General features: G+C 43.1%; 1 protein-coding gene across 2 annotated transcripts in view; it reads left to right on the forward strand.

The window, feature by feature from the left end:
- Nucleotides 1-17,874, forward strand: part of LOC141059041 (protein-glutamine gamma-glutamyltransferase E-like) — a 141,273-nt gene that overhangs the window by 111,091 nt on the left and 12,308 nt on the right. For both annotated transcript variants that reach the window (XM_073555250.1, XM_073555249.1), the window contains exons 6-12: nucleotides 1,533-1,710; nucleotides 8,532-8,667; nucleotides 10,921-11,024; nucleotides 11,236-11,478; nucleotides 13,198-13,524; nucleotides 14,228-14,388; nucleotides 15,204-15,337. In XM_073555250.1, the coding sequence (XP_073411351.1) occupies nucleotides 1,533-1,710; nucleotides 8,532-8,667; nucleotides 10,921-11,024; nucleotides 11,236-11,478; nucleotides 13,198-13,524; nucleotides 14,228-14,388; nucleotides 15,204-15,337 (1,283 nt within the window). The remainder of the gene's footprint in view (nucleotides 1-1,532; nucleotides 1,711-8,531; nucleotides 8,668-10,920; nucleotides 11,025-11,235; nucleotides 11,479-13,197; nucleotides 13,525-14,227; nucleotides 14,389-15,203; nucleotides 15,338-17,874) is intronic.

Raw genomic sequence — 17,874 nt, forward strand, 5'->3', positions numbered from 1 at the left:
GCCTGAGAGCACTAACCAGTGTTAGGCGTCAGATTCCTGCGTTGGCTCTGCAGGAATCCAGACCCTCACATTCTGCAGTCTCCTGCTGTTTATCTACTGCAGAGGAGATTGCCTTGCAGCAAATCTCTCCAGAGGCTAAGTCCTTCTGTCCATCTTCTGAGCATGTTCATGAGACGATCTCCCATTGGAGATCGGGAGCCATGTGCTCAGGTCCTGCTTCAGATCTCATTGGTCCAGCTTGGAGATCTGGAGGCTACCGGCTGAACTAGATGGACATAAGGTCTTCCTTCAGCCTTCAAAACTATGTTACTATGTTATGTTACTATGTCCCGGCTGCTATAAAAGGCGCACATGGTGGTTCCGTCATGCGCTAGTATAGTCATACTTGCTGTGTGTGAATGAGGATGGATGAATGATTCTGGTGAATGACTCATTTGAAACCCCTACCCTCTGATATTACGTTTGTGGTTAGGGATTGAGTTTAGTACCAGCGCCAGCGCATCTCTGCTTCATCATCCACAGTTGCTAGCGTCAAACATTGCGCTTGCGTACTAACATTGTCGTGTAGCGGCAGTGTCCCGCGCTGCAGTAGCAGCACTCCTTGGCGTCCGCAGTTGCGATGCCGCACACACGGTAGGTCTAGAGGGACGCATCCCGCTGTCCTTGGCTCTGCTCCTGTGACCTGATACCGTGTGTGCAACTATTCTGAGCACTGTGACTTTAACAGGCTCAGCCCTATTGTATTTGTCTTGTGTTTGGCATCTCTGTGACTCAACAGAGATTGCTCTGCGCACCTGGGTGAAGTTTAACCCCGTGCGCACCTCCGCCATATTGCTCCTGCCAACACTTAGCAGCGGTTATATCACCTGCACGGTGGACCCCGAGCGGCAAACGCACTTTGTTAGCTTTTTAATTTAGTGCGTTCCGCCGTTCCTAACAACCAGCACTTGGTCTGTGCAAAGCGATCAGCTTACCTCTACTCCTTCAATATCCACCCTTCCTTAATGTCACCCAACACATTGCCTCCCCTGCTCTCCATACTGCCTCCGAGTCCTCACACATTCCTCCCCACACTCAATATGGTCATCTCACAAATTACCCAATCCCAATCTTCCCTATACAGTTTCCTCACACAGTTTCCTCAACCTGCTCACCATACAGTCGCCTCAGACTCCTCTTCCCACTATACTGTCCCGGCACAAGATTTCGAATGACAAAACTCTGGTTTATTCAGCTTTATTACTCCATATTGTCTAGAGCAATTAAATACCTGGTTAGTCAAGTTTTCATGGAAGAAAACATTACATTTTGTTGGGGATGGGATGGCCAAGCCATGTATTAGTCTAACGTGAAACAAACCCTAGCTACATCTAGCTATGCAAATGTACCTATGTGCTAAAGTTTTACTTTTTATCCCTCACTAGAATTCTACATTTCAATGTGGTCTCTATACAATCACATTATAAGTTGAGGCCTCAATTCTACCCATAAATTTCCATATTTAACTCAAACCTGTTTTGTCTCTGGTCAAGGTAAATAGTAAAGATGAAAATGGCGTGCTTGTGGAGAATTGGAGTGGATTCTATGAAGATGGTGTTAGCCCTTCCCGTTGGAATGGAAGTTCTGCCATTTTAAAGAACTGGTACTTGAAGGGATACAAGCCTGTGAAATATGGCCAATGTTGGGTGTATGGCGGAGTGCTCTGCACAGGTAGGGATCACCTGAACTGGAATATGTTGCATGCTAATAAGATATAATTGCTATGATAAATGTTTATTTTGCACAGCTAAATATTGTCAAAATATAAGGCAAACAACAATGGGCATCAAAAGGGGTCCATACTGATCAGGATTCGTGACATGTCTGATTAGCACATAATTAAATACATCATGTAGGCATCATAGGAGCAGCGCTGCCACTAGGAATTTTGAGGCCCCATACTGGCAAAATTTTCAGGGCCCTCTTGAGACTCCGCCCAGGCTCCTCCCCAGCCGGACCTTCACACCTCGAACTGTCCACAGTCCCACTGCTCTCTCTTGGAAAAACTCCACCTCACCAGTCACACATTAACTGTTCCCATCACCAGACCACACATATAGCCAGCAGCTTTTATTTTGGCCAAAAGATTTTTTAAGTCGCCACAATGACAAGTTAGACTCTTTTGGCCTGGCCCTACTTTACTCTAACCTATTAAACATTTGATAAAATATCCAATACAATTTAGGTATATTTTTATTTATTTTTCAATTTTTAGAATCACATACAAGGGACAAATACCACCGCACTATGACCAGACACCATATTACCACCATATAGAGACCTATAATACCACATACAAGGAACAAATACCGCCATACCATGTCCAAACCATATATTACCACCACAGTGACCGAATAAGATCACATACAAGGGACAAATACCATCGCACCATGACCAGACCACATATTACCACCACAGTGACCAAATAAGATCACATACAAGGGACAAATACCACCGAACCATGGCCGGACAACTTATTACCACCACATAATGACTGAATACTACAATACTGATCATTAATAAAAAAAACCCCACAATACTAATATCACCATAAGTGCCATTATACACAGGAGATCTGTACCTAGTACACAATGTCTGTGTACAGGTAATACAGTGAGCACCGATGACATTATACACAGGAGCTCTGTATATAGTGTCAGTGTACAGGTAATACAGTGATTACCGGTGACATTATACAGAGCTCTGTATACAGTATCAGTCTACAGGTAATACAGTGATCACCAGTGACATTATATACACGAGCGCTGTATATATTGTACAGGTAATTCAGTGATCACTGGTGACATTGTACACAAGACCGCTGTATATAGTATACAGTGTATAGTGTCAGTGTACAGATAATGCACTGACTCACCAGCGACATCTCTAGGTGAAGTCCTTCATCTTCGCTTTTCATCTTTCATCCCGCACAGACCGCCATCACTTCTTCCAGCTAGGGCTCATCTCTGCAGGATATAACACAGTTATCTAAAGCACTGGTTGCAGAAGACATAACTTTTTCCCAAATTCTAAACTACACCAAAGGAAGAAAAAAAGCCGACAGTGCCACTCTGCACAGTAACAGGACTGCCTCCCCATTTAAAACAGTATCCTCAAAACATAAAATAAATACATCACTGCAGTAATAATATCCCTTAATTAGCCCCTATGGTAATAATATCCCCCATCCTGGCCACCGTGTGTCTCATTCCTGGATCCAGCCATATGTTCTCCCATCCTGGCCCCATATGTTTTCCCATCCTGCCATCATGAGTATCCATTCTGCCCCCATGTGATGTCCCATCCTGCCCCATATGATCTCCCCATCCTGCCCCATCTGTCCCATGATCCTGCCTCATATGTCCCATGATCCTGACCATCTGCCTCATGATCCTGACCCATCTGTCTCCATCCTGCCCCACCATGATCCTGCCCCATCTGTCTCCATCCTGCCCCATGATCCTGCACCATCTGTCTCCATTCTGTCCCAAGATTCTGCACCATCTGTCTCCATCCTGCCCCATGATCCTGCACCATCTGTCTCCATCCTGCCCCATATTCCTGCCCCATCTGTCTCCATTCTGCACCATGTCTCCATCCTGTACATGTCTCCCATCCTGCCCCCATGTCTCCCATCCTGCCACCATGTTTCCCATCTTGCCCCTGTGTCTCCATTCTGCCCCGTGTCTCCATTCTGCCCCCCGTGTCTCCATTCTTCCCCCGTGTCTCCATTCTGCTCCGGTGTCTCAATTCTGTCCCCGTGTCTCCAATCCTGCCCCGTGTCTCCAATTCTGCCCCTTGTCTCCAATCTGCTGCTTGCCTTACATTCTGCCCCTGTTTGTCTCCCATCTTGCTCCCGTGTCTCCATTCTGCCCCGAGCAGGATGAAGACACATGGTCCATGTGTCTCCATCCTGCCAGTGGAACACATTGCAGCTTGCAAGAAAAAACAAACTTTCTCCATACCTGGCCTCGCTCCTGTTGCAATGATCCCTACAGGCGTTTCAATCGCGCACTCGCTTGCGAATGACGTTATATGACAATAACGTTATATGCCGGCGACATGCGCGCTGACGTCAGCTGCCAGCCTCCGACTGGCTGGCAACTTTAACTGCACAGCAATAGAGTAACTGAACCTCAAAACATTGCAAATCTGACATGCCTTATTGTGTGCCAAGCAGGTAGCATAATATAACTGCTATGGATTTGGTGTAGAAGTCAGTGACCAGCAAAACCACTTTGTTGGCACACATTATAGTCTATGATAAGACAAAAGTTGCCAAATATCATAGGGCATCAATGATATGAATACTGCATTAGCATTAAAAAGTTGCAGGACAGAAAGAAACAAGATGATTCTGAAACACAGACTGAAGATGAAGGGCAGCTCAGAGAGAGAAGAGCACACACTGCTGCCAGGCTCCAATCTCTGCCCAGAAAACAGGCATTATGTGCTAAGCACACCTTCTTATCTGTCAGGGTGCCTTCTGTATCAGTAGTGCCCTGCACGGCGGTTGCACGTATCCTTCCCTGTACCAATAACCCTCTCTATGTGCTAACACTGGAGCGTGTCGTCTCCCACTGGACATTTGTAAGAAGCAGGTCTCAAGTAGCGATGCCCAGGTACATGCTGCCCTCATAAGAAAATTCCAGGAATAAGGAGGAGGCATCTTCTTCCGGGATGAGTCCTGATAGTACTGTAGAAGAGAGAACCAGGCTGCAAGTGCTGCTGAATTACCGGGTCTGGAACTGCCAAGGCCGTGCCTCCTGTTGCAAGGGAGAAGTAAATTGAGGATGGAAGAGACCCATGACCTCCAGAGAGGGGGCGTGGTGGGTCAGGAGAGTATAAGGAGGATTGCGCTTGAAAAGAGAGGGGCTTCCCGCCAGAGGGCTAAGTGAGAGAGGACCTGCGCTATGCCACGAGCAGCGATAGGCCGCGCGGCAGTGATAAGGGTCGGGTGCAGTGATGATCCGGGGAGCGTCGTCGAGCAAGCAGATCAGAGAACGCAGAGTGGGAGTTTGTTGGGAAAGGCTCCCGGCCGCAGAGCACAGATCCAGGATGGGTGCAGTAAAGACTCACAAGTACTAGCATGCGTGCAGGGAGACACGCGCCGGGCAGAGCATTGCAGTGTGGCTATCCAGGTACCAGCAGGTGTTGTGAGAGTCGGGCACCAAGTGAAGCATTGCGGTGCAGACATCTGGATGTTGGCGGGTGCACAGGAAAGCACACACCGAATAAAGACTTGTGCAGCACTTTGCTCTTCGGTTCTGCAGTTTAATGGACTAGGGGATCAATGGGCAAAACCGGTGACCGCCCGCTGCCACCATAAGCGGGATGTGTGCTGGGCAGGGAAGGCTGAATACGAAGTGTCAGCCTCCCCTTGCATTCCATTATTTTTCGGACTGCAAGCGACTAAAGGACTGCAGAGTCACGATAAGTTAAACTTGATAGAAATATCCACTGTTAAACCTGTTTTCCCCCTTCATGTTATCTCCTTGCGAGGAGTTCATTATTGTTAATTAAACCGCACTCTTGTTAACCCTTGCGCTGCACCTCTGCTTTACTGCATCGTTTATCTGCTTTACATTTGGCATAGTTGGCAGGATGCAGTCTTCGAACGCAGAGGCAGCAGATCAATCCATCATGAGTGCACTGAGGTCTAGCTTGCCATTGGGGTCATGCCTAGTAATCTCCCAAAGGTAACAGGGAGCAACATGATGTTGTGGAACTGGACTGAAAGGGCATGCTGCGGATGTACCCCTTGGCCCCTGAATTGCAGGCAGAGATAAAATTAATGACCCTAGACGGTGAGACCCTGTATTCCATTATCTTTTGCCCTCCACATAAGTGGGATAAGCAGGATAAGGTGGTGCAAATCCTGGAACTGATGTTGGGGAGCTGCGGATGTATTTGCTTGGCCGTGTTCTGCGAGAAGGGGAGACAGTGACGCAGTATATCAATGCGTTACAGGAGGTGCCTGCGCACATTGCTAAAGCTAGTTTCACACTAGCGTTCTCGGGCACAGTGCAGGGCCGCCGCTTAGCTCCGCCCCCAGCCGTGCCCCCTCCAGTCAGCTCCTCCTAGGATCGCATGACGCTGCATGCAATCAGCGTACTATCAGGAGCGGTTCAGCAGCACCGCCACCCCAAGTTACCAGGACGCAGACAAAGTGCACGTGGAGGGCTCTTACCCACAGCCGCGAGAGTCCGGCGTCTAACGTGGTATAAGCAGGTCAACTTAAAGACCTGTGGGAGGTGGAGCAACGGTAAAGAGCTGGGTGCGCACAGGACTTGCAAGCATGTGACCGCGCGTCAAGGGGAGGGGAGGGATTACCACCAAACCCCTGCAGTGCCAACAGTAACACTGATAATACTGTGGCACAGAGGAGAAAATGATATACAAGTCAGGCAGGCAAAGCGGTCATACACAGGACGGTCAGCGAGGTACAAGAGGGATAATCACAGAGAGGTCAATACGTAGCCAGGGGCCATACACAGAACGGGCGCCAAAAAGGCGCAGCGCCCGCAAAATCATGCTAGCGCACGACCAGCGCACGGTCAGTATTCCCAACGCTAAATATAGGGTACGCTGATCGCATGCAGCGTCATGCAATCCTAGGAGGAGCTGGCCGGAGGGGGCACAGCCGGGGGCAGTGCTAAGTGGCGGCCCTGCGCTGCTCCCAAGAACGCTAGTGTGAAACTAGCCTTAGAAGGAAGATATGGGGACCATAGGAGTGGGACCCCCTGATAGGATCTTGAGAGATCAGTTTGAGTCAGGTCTTAGGGGCGCCGCTTAAATAAGTTTTGCAAGAATGCTTGCGCACTAGCCCACGTATGACCTTCTTAGAAGTGGTGGCGGAGGTGCGCATGCGAGCAGGAACAGGGGGTGGTGGCCCTAGCAGGGATGGTCTCGAGCAATGAACTACCTACCCAACTCGCAGCACATTCGGAGTGGGCCTGTGAATTATGTCAGGAAATGTGAGAAATTACGGCAGAAATATGGAGCATAAAAGAAGCCCTTGCTGCTACCTTAAAATCCAATCCCATACGCCGGAGGTAATTTACAGCATGAGATAAGAGAAATTAGAGGAGAAATATGGAGAATAAGAACACCTCCAGCAGCAACCTCAGAATCTAATTCTATATCCGGGGATGAAGAACGATTGCAGTGAGGGTATGCCTTTCCCAGCAGACAGCGATAGAGAAGAGTTCATTATTGTTAATTAAACCGCACTCTTGTTAACCCTTGCTCTGAGCCTCTGCATTACTACATCCATTTACCTGCTTTACAGTACTGCGCATGGCAACTTTTTTAGCTCATGTGCAGTACAAACTTGGGAGTGGGGGGAAAATTCACGGACAGTGCTTTTTTCTGTGACTGTAGACAGCAGACAAAAACCCCAGGTTTTTGTGGACTGTCCGTACATTTATGGATGTCTAGCAACCATGTCATTGCGTTGAACACAAAGCAGGACCCATCACTAAAGTGCATCAACTTCTATTACAGCCTTCATTGCAGTCATGCTCTGAACTATGATTGCCTTTCGATCAGTGGTATGAGGTGATTTTAAAACCTGCAGCTGGATGACTGGCTTGTATTTAAATGTCCAACCTTGAGTTGGTTTCTGTACACACTGTTTGACATCGCAGCCTTAGTATGTGATGTTCAATTTCACTTGCAGTGTAGAAGAGATCAATAGTGGAACCAGTAGTATGGCTTTTTCTCCAAAGTGTCCTAAGAGCTTTTTTCAAAAAGACATTGCCAGGCAGCATGTTTCTTGTGCTACTCTGAGCAGTCGGCGTGCCCTAAACATGCTCCCATGGCCTGTAGTGTCTACTATTGTCTACTATTGTGATGTTGCTGTCACCAAAAAGCACAATTCTGGCTTTTCGATTTTTGTTTTTATGGTGTTTACCAATCAAGTTATTTAATTTTATACTTTAATAGACTGAACTTTTACAGACACAACAGTACCACATACGTAAAATGTTTTTTTTTTATATTAAAATTTTAAAGAGGGTAAATGGGAATGATTAAAACTTTTCCTTTTTTAATTTTTTCATATTTTTAACATTTTATTTTGTATCATGTTTTTGTCCCTTTAGGGGACTTCAATTGGCGATCATCTGATTCCTTATACTATGTATTGTAGTACCACAATATTGCAGCATAAGGTGAAAATCATAGTCTCCTATGAAGCCCAGCCACAGGCTGGGTTTCAATAGATCCCTGCATGTCAGGTGGAGTGAATATCCTCATTGATCACATGACATGGAGTGTAAGTACATGTATTTCTGCGCATAGTGCTCATATGCCATACTGAATAAACTAAGATGTTTTGAAAATTATATTTCCATTTTCCCATCATTTGCATATTATTATCATTTCTATCAATTCTGTAATTTTCACATAATTCCAATTGCAATGTTGAGTAAAATATTTAGCTCTGATATATCTATATGTTCTAAAATGTTATCAATGTATTCCTTCAGTGCTTCGATGTTTGGGAATACCAACACGGGTAATTACCAACTTTAATTCAGCCCAAGACAAGAATGGAAATCTTTATATTGACATTGTTTATGACAACCGTGGATCAAGCAGTGAATCTGTGCAAGATTTGATGTGGTAAGCATGGATAATTGATTTTAATGGCATGCACTTTAACTTAAAGAGAATATGTCACCCCATTTTTCGACTATCAGCTGCCGGCACCGCAATCAAGGGCTTATCTACAGCATTCTGTAATGCTGTAGAAAAGCCCCCGATGTAACCTGAAAGATAAGATAGAGATATATTATACTCACCCAGGGGAGGTCCGGGTCCGGTTTTGGTCCTATGGGTGTAGCGGTCCGGTCCGGCGCCTCCCATCTTGTAGCGATGACATCCTCTTCTTTGTTTCCCATCATGGCTCCTGCGCAGGTGCATTCTGCAGAGTACTGCAGTGCGCAGGCGCTGGACCAGGTCAGAGAGGTACTGCGCCTGCGCACTGCAGTACTCTGCTCTGCCCTAAACAGGGCAGGTAAAGTACGCCTGCACTGGAGCCGCGACGGGAAGCAAAGAAGAGGATGTCACCGCTACAAGATGGGAGGCGCCGGACCGGACCGTGACACCCATCGGACCAAGACCGGACCGCCCCCCCGGTGAGTATAATCTAACTAGTTTTTCTTATCTTTCAGGTTACATCGGGGGCTTATCTACAGCATTACAGAATGCTGTAGATAAGCCCCTGATGGCTGTGCCGGAAGCTGATAGTCGAAAAATGGGGTGACAGGTTCACTTTAAACTCCCACTTATTTCGATGGTGACCTGTGTTATCACTTCCTATTTATGATTTAGAGTTTCTTCTGCTCATAATAATAATCCCAACCTAATTTTTCCAGCAATAATGTAGCTGAGTTGTATCCAAACGCTGACTTATTGTGAGGGACTGACATTTTTTACCATACTAGAAAAGGCATAACTAAAGAATCATGGTCTCTATTGCAAAAATTATCTTGGTTCTGTACTTTCTCTTCCATTAAGATGGTGACCTATGCCATCACTTCATTTTTATGGTATGGAAATCTTTCTGTTCTTGAAAAAGGAACATTTTTTGTGAGGGACTGAAAATTTACATCATTCTAGCAGAGACATAGCTAAAGGATAATGGTCTCTGTTGCAAAAATGTACCTTGTTCTTACTTCTGCCCTCTTGGTGGTTGATTCAGGTGTAGGGGTATTGGTAATATCTTTACTGGTCTAGAACAGTCAGGGCATCAGTGGCAACATCCTTGGTGGATTTTCTATTTTAGGGTATTGAAGGTGTTAATTCAAAGTAATCGGAGTGGATGAGATGGAGAGAGCCATAGAGCTGTGATTATTCAGCCTCACAGTTATCATTTTTATTGAATAAATCACTTTTACCGGAGTGAGACATGTGGCTATGCTTCTGCACAATGGAGGGAACCAGTGGGTCTCATGGTCAATTGATTCCATTCTATAAGAAATATACTATTATGTCAAACAAGCACTACTATTGTAAAAATAAATGTCATCAAACTGATTACCCAAGAATTCTGGAGTAAATCACTTTGAAAATTTTCAAAATAGTTGCTCAATGTGGAGTTGCACCAAAATATTGCGACTTTCATTGTTTTCACTATAGTTTTGTCCTGGGGTTGTTACAGGGGAGCGACGGGGAGGCATTATGCCACAGCTAATCTATTTCATTATACCAAAAATTTTCCTCCACTTCTTGTGCACAAATGCACATGCTATTTTTCAGACATGGCATGCCTCTTAATGAATCAAATCACCGATTTTGATGAATCGGAGCCAAAGCCTTCCAAGTTTCAAGGCCAGAATGATTCCTACATATAACATCAGTTCCTACAGAACTATGCTCTTATATTAGGAAAATTGTGGAAATTCTGTAAAAAAATTTTGATCTCTTTCTGACATCCAAGAGCGAAATACCACATGCAAACATGATTACAATTTTGCCTGGCTGTAATGGTTAGATCAAAGTTTGACTTCCTAGGAATAAAGTTGTCTTGTTACATTATTATCATTCTTTCTCAAGTATGTTAACTTTACTAGAATACAAATGTCATAATTTATTCCTTGTTTATTGTCGGAAGTTGGATAACTACGCCCTTCAACTCCTAGACCTTATATCTGATTAGAAGTGGCCTTGGCACAATTTAATCCCATGTTTTATTTTTGTATTATTGGCCAACACTTCCTGGCCTAGCAGAGGAATATGGCAAATATGTAGGGTTAACAGAGAAAAGGTTTTTCTTTTTAACATCGGTTAATGACTGAGCACCAATACACTTAGGTTTTGGTAAGCAATTAAAATACTTCATTCATATTTTATATAATATTTTTGCATTCACAGGAATTTCCATGTCTGGAATGAAGCTTGGTTTAACCGTAAGGATTTGGATTCAGCTTATAATGGATGGCAAGTGATGGATGCAACACCACTAGAGAAAAGTGATGGTAAAAGATACACATTAACCTGAATTTATCAATAGAATTTAAGGTCTCAGCTATTCTGTTCTTCACAGAGAATTTCAACGGTTGATTATCATCATCATCTTCTACAGTATATTTAGCATGGTCATTATTTATTAACATTTTAATTGTTTTAGAAATCTATGTTTGGATAATATAGAAATGTTATAACAACTGCAATTTTGATTGCCTTTAGGAATATATTGCTGTGGTCCTGCGCCTCGTGTGGCCATAAAAGAAGGCGATGTTAACCTTAAGTATGATGTAGCCTTCATGTTTGCCTCGGTGAATGCTGATCTGCAACACTGGATACATTTTGATGATGGCACAAAGAAAAGAATTTCTAATGATACCAAATACATTGGCAAATACATAAGCACCAAAGCTGTTGGAAGTGATGACCGGGTGGATGTCACTAATTCATACAAATACCCAGAAGGTAGGAAAACTATTTAGGGAGTATCAGTAAATTGTTTGTTTCCAGAAGACAAGTTTTCACCTGCCTCATAAACACATATAAACACTATATAATGAGAGCCAAATTCAAACCCCTCTCCAACTCTATAATAGCTAACATATACAGTGCCTCGAAAAAGTATTAATACTCCATGTACTTTCCCCATTTTTTTCACGTTACACCCACAAACTTAAACGTATCTTATTGGAATTTTATGTGATATATTAACAGAAAGTAGCAAATATTGTGAAGTATAAAGGAAAGGAATTTGGTTTTCTATTTTTTTTTAATATAAATCTGAAAATTGTGATATGCATTTGTATTCAGTCCCCTGTAGTCTGATACCCATAAATATAAACCTGAGTGACCAATAACCTCCACAATTCACAAAATTTGTAAATTGAGTCCACCTGTGTGTAGTTTATTCTCAGTGTAACCACAGCTGTTCTGTCAAGGCCTCAGGTTTGTTTGAGAATTTTATGGATTAAATAGCATCATGAAAACAAAGGAACACACCTTACAGGTCAGGGATATATTTGTGAAAAAGAATAAAGCAGAGTTTGGTTTAAAAAAAATAGTTCAAACTCTGAATATCTCACAGAGCCCTGTTCAAACCATCATCCAAAAATGGAAGTATCATGGCACAACTGTAAACCTACCAAAACATGGCCATCCATCTAAATTGACATTCCAAGCCAGGAGAGCACTTATTATTGAAGCAGCCAAGAAGCCCAAAGTTACTCTGGAGAAGCTGCAGAGATCCACAGCTTCGGTGAGAGAATCTTCCCACTTGAAAATTATTAGTCCCCTACTTGAAAAACTTGGCCTTTATGGAGGAATGGCAAGACAAAAGCCATTTTTGAAAGCAAGCCTTTAGAAATACTGTTTACAGCTTGCAAAAAGCCATGTAGGGGATATAGCTAGTAGGTTGGATGAGACCAAAGTAGAACTTTTTGAGCTAAATGCAAAATGCTATGTGTGGCGGAAAGCTAACACTGCACATCATCCTGAAAACACAACACCACCGTCAAGCATGGTGTTGGAGAATCATGCTAGATGGAGACTTTTCTTCTTCAGGGACAGGGAAGCTGGTCAGAGTTGATAGGAAAATGGATGGCGCTAAATACAGGGTATCCTGGAGGAAAGCCTGTTAGAGGCTGCAAACGACATGAGAATAGGGTGTAGGTTCACCTTCCAATAGGAAAACAACCCTTAACATACTGCCAGAGCTACAATGGAATGGTTTAGATCAAATCCTATTCATGTGTTTGAATGGTCTAGCCAAAGTCTAGAACTAAATCCCATTGAGAATCTGTGGCAAGACTTGCAAATTTCTGCTAACAGACATTCTCAATTCAATCTCATTGAGCCACAGCTACTATGCAAAGAAGAATATGTGCAAACATTTCAGCCTCTAGATGTGCAAATCTGGTAGAGACAAACCCCAAAAAGACTTGCAGCAGTAATTGCAGTGAAAGGTGGTCCTGCAATGCATTGACTCAAGGAGCTGAACACAATGCACGTCACATTTCCTTTATACTTCACAAATGCTTGCTCCTTTGTGTTGGTATATTAAATAAAATAAATTTAAGTGAAAAAATGAGGTACTTTCAAATTGTAGCAAATCAAATATTTTTGAAAAATTTAACGAAGCTAGTGGACTTAAAAGAATTGCTCATCTCTACTATTTTTGCCTTTCAGGTTCTTCAGAGGAAAGACAAGTTTTTGAGAAAGCAGTAAACAAATTATTAGAAAGTCCTCTTGTGGAACTTGAAAAAAAATTACTATATTTTAGAAAAAGAGGTGAACAAAAACCAAAAATAGGCACAATGTTGTCTGGAATGTTTAGCTTACCCCAAGTCCCCAGTCTTGGACAAGATATAATTATGATACTGACTTTGCATAACCTGACTGCTGACAACATTCGCGTGATTATGAACATGACCTCTTCCAGCATTCTGTATACCGGGAAACATAAGTATGAAATCTGGGCAGATGCGAAAATAGCACCTCTTGGTCCAAGTGAAGGTATGTCTAAAAAATCTAAGATGAAGATGTACATTAGCATTGAATAATGATTTAAATATGCAATTGGCCTTAAAGAATCTAGAGTAAATCCATACACATTTCTGTACATTAGAGTTGTCCCAACAAGGCAACCTTTCTATATACCCTCTCAGGACCTTGACTGGATTAAAGTTGTTGGAGACCACTGGCCTAAAAACTTGTTGAAACCTTCACCCCAACTTTGGAACCAGGAGCCAATTTTACATTGAATAATGACCACATATAAGAGAGGTGTCCATGCATGTGTGGCCACCTGAATGGGGATTTATATGAATGACCGCCATATAATATTATGGCAGAGACCCCAGATACAGCAGCTGGTTCTGGGTGGGGGCTCTTGGGAGCCAGACAGCTGTCATGTTAAAGGAATTGTCATTGAAGAAAATATATAATTTACTATTATTTAGCTAATGTATAGTTATTGTTATACAATTAATGGAAGTGCCTACCTGCAATAGTTTAATACAAACAAAAAAAACACTTATTAGTGAATGTGTTTTGTGATTTGCTATGTAATAGTAGACATATGATGCAATAATTGGTAATTATGCTGCCGCAAAAATATTTTGTGGCAAACTATTTTAATATTAATTATTTTTTTAATGTAAACCTGCATATAACAACTGTAGTCACACAATGACTCATGTTATTGATTATACACCAGAAAAGAGCATCGCTGTCCCTTTGACATATGCTCAATATAAAAAATATATGGACGAAGACAATCTGATTCGGATGACAGCCTTGTGTGAGGTTGAAGGAACAGATGAACGCATTTTGGTGGAGAAGGATATCATTTTGGTAAAGCCTCCAATAACCATCAAGGTAATATATCTGATTACATAGCTAAAAAATTGAAATTAATTGGGATTCTTTAACAATGACAGAAATAGAAATCTTTTATGAAGACCTTTTCAAATGACCTAAAAATTTCCTATAGTCCTTTATATTTTAAATTCAGTATAGTTGGCAAATGTTTAAAGACTGAGGAGTCTACCACTCAATCCTAAGCAGCTTATCCCTATTGAGAGGAACTTTATTTGGAACATTGGTTGCCCGCATTGGGTGCTATAGCATAGGACTGAGTACTCTACTGAGCTACCTCATTTAGTCCCATGGGCTTTGAATAAAGTGGTATGCTCAACTAAAGCCCCATTTTGATTTCCTCCCGTAATTCATTGTGATTGCGCAGTGAGGAGAATCGAGAGGTCCCATTCTAGTGATCATGAAGGTCCTAATAGTTACACCTTATGCAAGCAGACATTTATCACATTTCTTGAGGATAGGTAATAACTTTTCTTTGTAGGAAAGCCACCAATTGATCTGTAAAGCCAACTTCAGTCTTCAAGAGCCACTAGCACATCATGATTTCAGGATTTCTTTAGCATTGCTCAGGTGATGGAATTATCACCTGAGCAATACTAAAAAATTCCTGAAAACATGATCTCTTTTGGCTCTTGAGGACTGAAGTTATCCCTAACTGAGATAAGCCATGACATATTCAGTATTATTCTATGGCATTAATGAGGTATTATTTTAAGGAAAAATATTTAGAACATAAATTCGTGAAATTGTATGTTGGTATACTCAATCTTGCTATCCTCTTTTTTTATGATCTCTTTGGATTTCCTATGAGGCAGTGTCCAAACAAGGGAGTAATTAAATCTGAAATTAAAGCTGAGGTTATTATCACGAACACATTGTCTGAAACTATGGACGCTTGCATTATACTGGTTGAAGGAGGTGGTCTCATTGATGGATTTGTCCAAAAAGAGTAAGTAAAATAGTGTTTTCACTGTTAAGGTTGAACTGGTCTAGAAGGGGACTAAAGCATCCAAAACTTGCCTCAGTGTCAAATGTATAGTCATCCTACCCTTCTCTTCAATGATCCTGCCATCATTTTTCATTAAGAGTACTTCTTATATTGTGCTGCTAGCCAGCAACATGACTTTGAAAGAGGATTGCAGATTAGTGATGAACGAGCACACTCGTGTCCTAATCAAGTAATTTTGGTGTGCTCAAAAAGTATGCTTGAATCCCCGCGGCTGCATGTCTCCCAGTTGTCTGACAGCCGCAACACATGCAGGCAATCCCTGCATGTGTTGTATCTGTTGAACAGCCGCGGCGAATCAAGCATATTTTTTGAACACGTTGTTACTACTCGATTAGGCCAGGAGCGTGCTCAGATATCAGCTTATCCGAGCATCCTTGCTCATCACTATTGCAGATCTGTTTGCTCTACTACCATGATGCCTCGGCTATTGATTAATGACCCATAAAGTTGTTCACTGATCATTTTAGGCTAGTTTCACAATAGCGTTTCACTGACCTGCGTCGGTCTCCGCACGGCCGCGCCTCCTCCTGGCCGCTCCGCCTATGGGCGTATGACGCTGCATGCGACCTGCGTACCCTATCTTTAGCATTGGGTGTGCAGGCCTTGTGCAGGTATGCGTTCGCCTGCGCATGCGTCCTTTTGATGGTGCGCCGACCTGCGCCAAACGCACCGCGCCATGTGCACACATTGAACATTTGGTGAGTTTTTTACCTCAGTATTTGTACGTTAAAACCAGGAGTGGGTGAAAAATACAGAAGTGGTGACGTGTTTCTGTTATACTTTTCTTTTGATTGTCCCACTCCTGATTTTGGCTTACAAATACTTAGGTAAAAAAAACACCAAATACTGAACGTGTGCAAGTGACCTAAAACTCGTGTCAGAATGGGCTGGCTGACAAATTCTTAGGTAACTCATTCCATAGCCAGCAATAGACAATGCTACAAAGAGATCAAACACACTGCATGTGCAGCCAGTTCAGCTGTACAGAGGCACGTGGATAAGGAAAGCCAATAATGCTGTGTGTTTCATATTCCAGATGGTGCTGTATTTTTTCTGATCTCACGTCCTGTAGATTCTCTCTGACAGAGGCCATGTTCACATGTTCATTATTTGGTCAGTATTTTACCTCTGTATTTGTAAGACCAAGCCAGGAGTGGGTGATAAATACAGAAGTGGTGACGTGTTTCTATTAGGCCATGTGCACACATTCAGTATTTGGTCAGTATTTTACCTCAGTATCTGTAAGCTAAACCCAGGAGTGGGTGATAAATACAGAAGTGGTGACATGTTTCTATTAGGCCATGTGCACACGTTCAGTATTTGGTCAGTATTTTACCACAGTATCTGTAAGACAAAACCAGGAGTGGGTGATAAATACAGAAGTGGTGACTAGTGTTGAGCATTCCGATACCGCAAGTATCGGGTATCGGCCGATACTTGCTGTATCGGAATTCCGATACCGACTTCCGATATTTTTTCAATATCGGAATTCGGCATCGGAATCGGAAGTTCAGTTGATTGACGGCCTGACGTCATCATGATGCGCGGTGTGTGCGCATCATGATGCGCCGTCATTTCGGGCCTTCCGGGGGTCTCTGCCGGCCTGCCGGGGGGCTGTGCCGGCCTGCCGGGGGGCTGTGTGGACTGCCCGGGGTCTGTACCGGCCTGCCGGGGGGCTGTGCCGGCCTGCCGGGGGGCTGTGCACCCTGTGGGGGTCTGTACCGGCCTGCCGGGGGGCTGTGCCGGCCTGCCGGGGGGCTGTGCTGATGTCCGGGGGTCTGTGCAAGCATCGTCCGATGGGACTACAAGTCCCATCGGGCGATGCCTGCTACCATGACAGTGATTGACACATTAGCCAATGATGGGACAGTAGTAGTCCCATCATCCGGCTAATGTGTTAAATGTTAAAAAAAAAAAAAAAATACTACATGCATGCTACATACATACTACATGCATGCTACATATATACTACATGCATGCTACATATATACTACATGCATGCTACATACATGCTACATACATACTGCATGCTACATACATACTACATACATACTACATACATACTACATGCATGCTACATACATACTACATGCATGCTACATATATACTACATACATACTACATACATACTACATACATACTACATGCATGCTACATACATACTACATGCATGCTACATATATACTACATACATACTACATACATGCTACATACATACTGCATGCTACATACATACTACATACATACTACATACATACTACATATATACTACATACATACTACATACATGCTACATACATACTGCATGCTACATACATACTACATACATACATACTACATACATACTACATACATGCTACATACTGCATGCTACATACATACTACATACATACTACATGCATGCTACATACATACTACATATATACTACATACATGCTACATACATACTGCATGCTACATACATACTACATACATAC

Source organism: Dendrobates tinctorius, unplaced genomic scaffold (genome assembly GCF_039654945.1).
Source record: "Dendrobates tinctorius isolate UK_male_01 unplaced genomic scaffold, ASM3965494v1 ptg000223l, whole genome shotgun sequence".
Classification (NCBI taxonomy): Eukaryota; Metazoa; Chordata; class Amphibia; order Anura; family Dendrobatidae; genus Dendrobates; species Dendrobates tinctorius.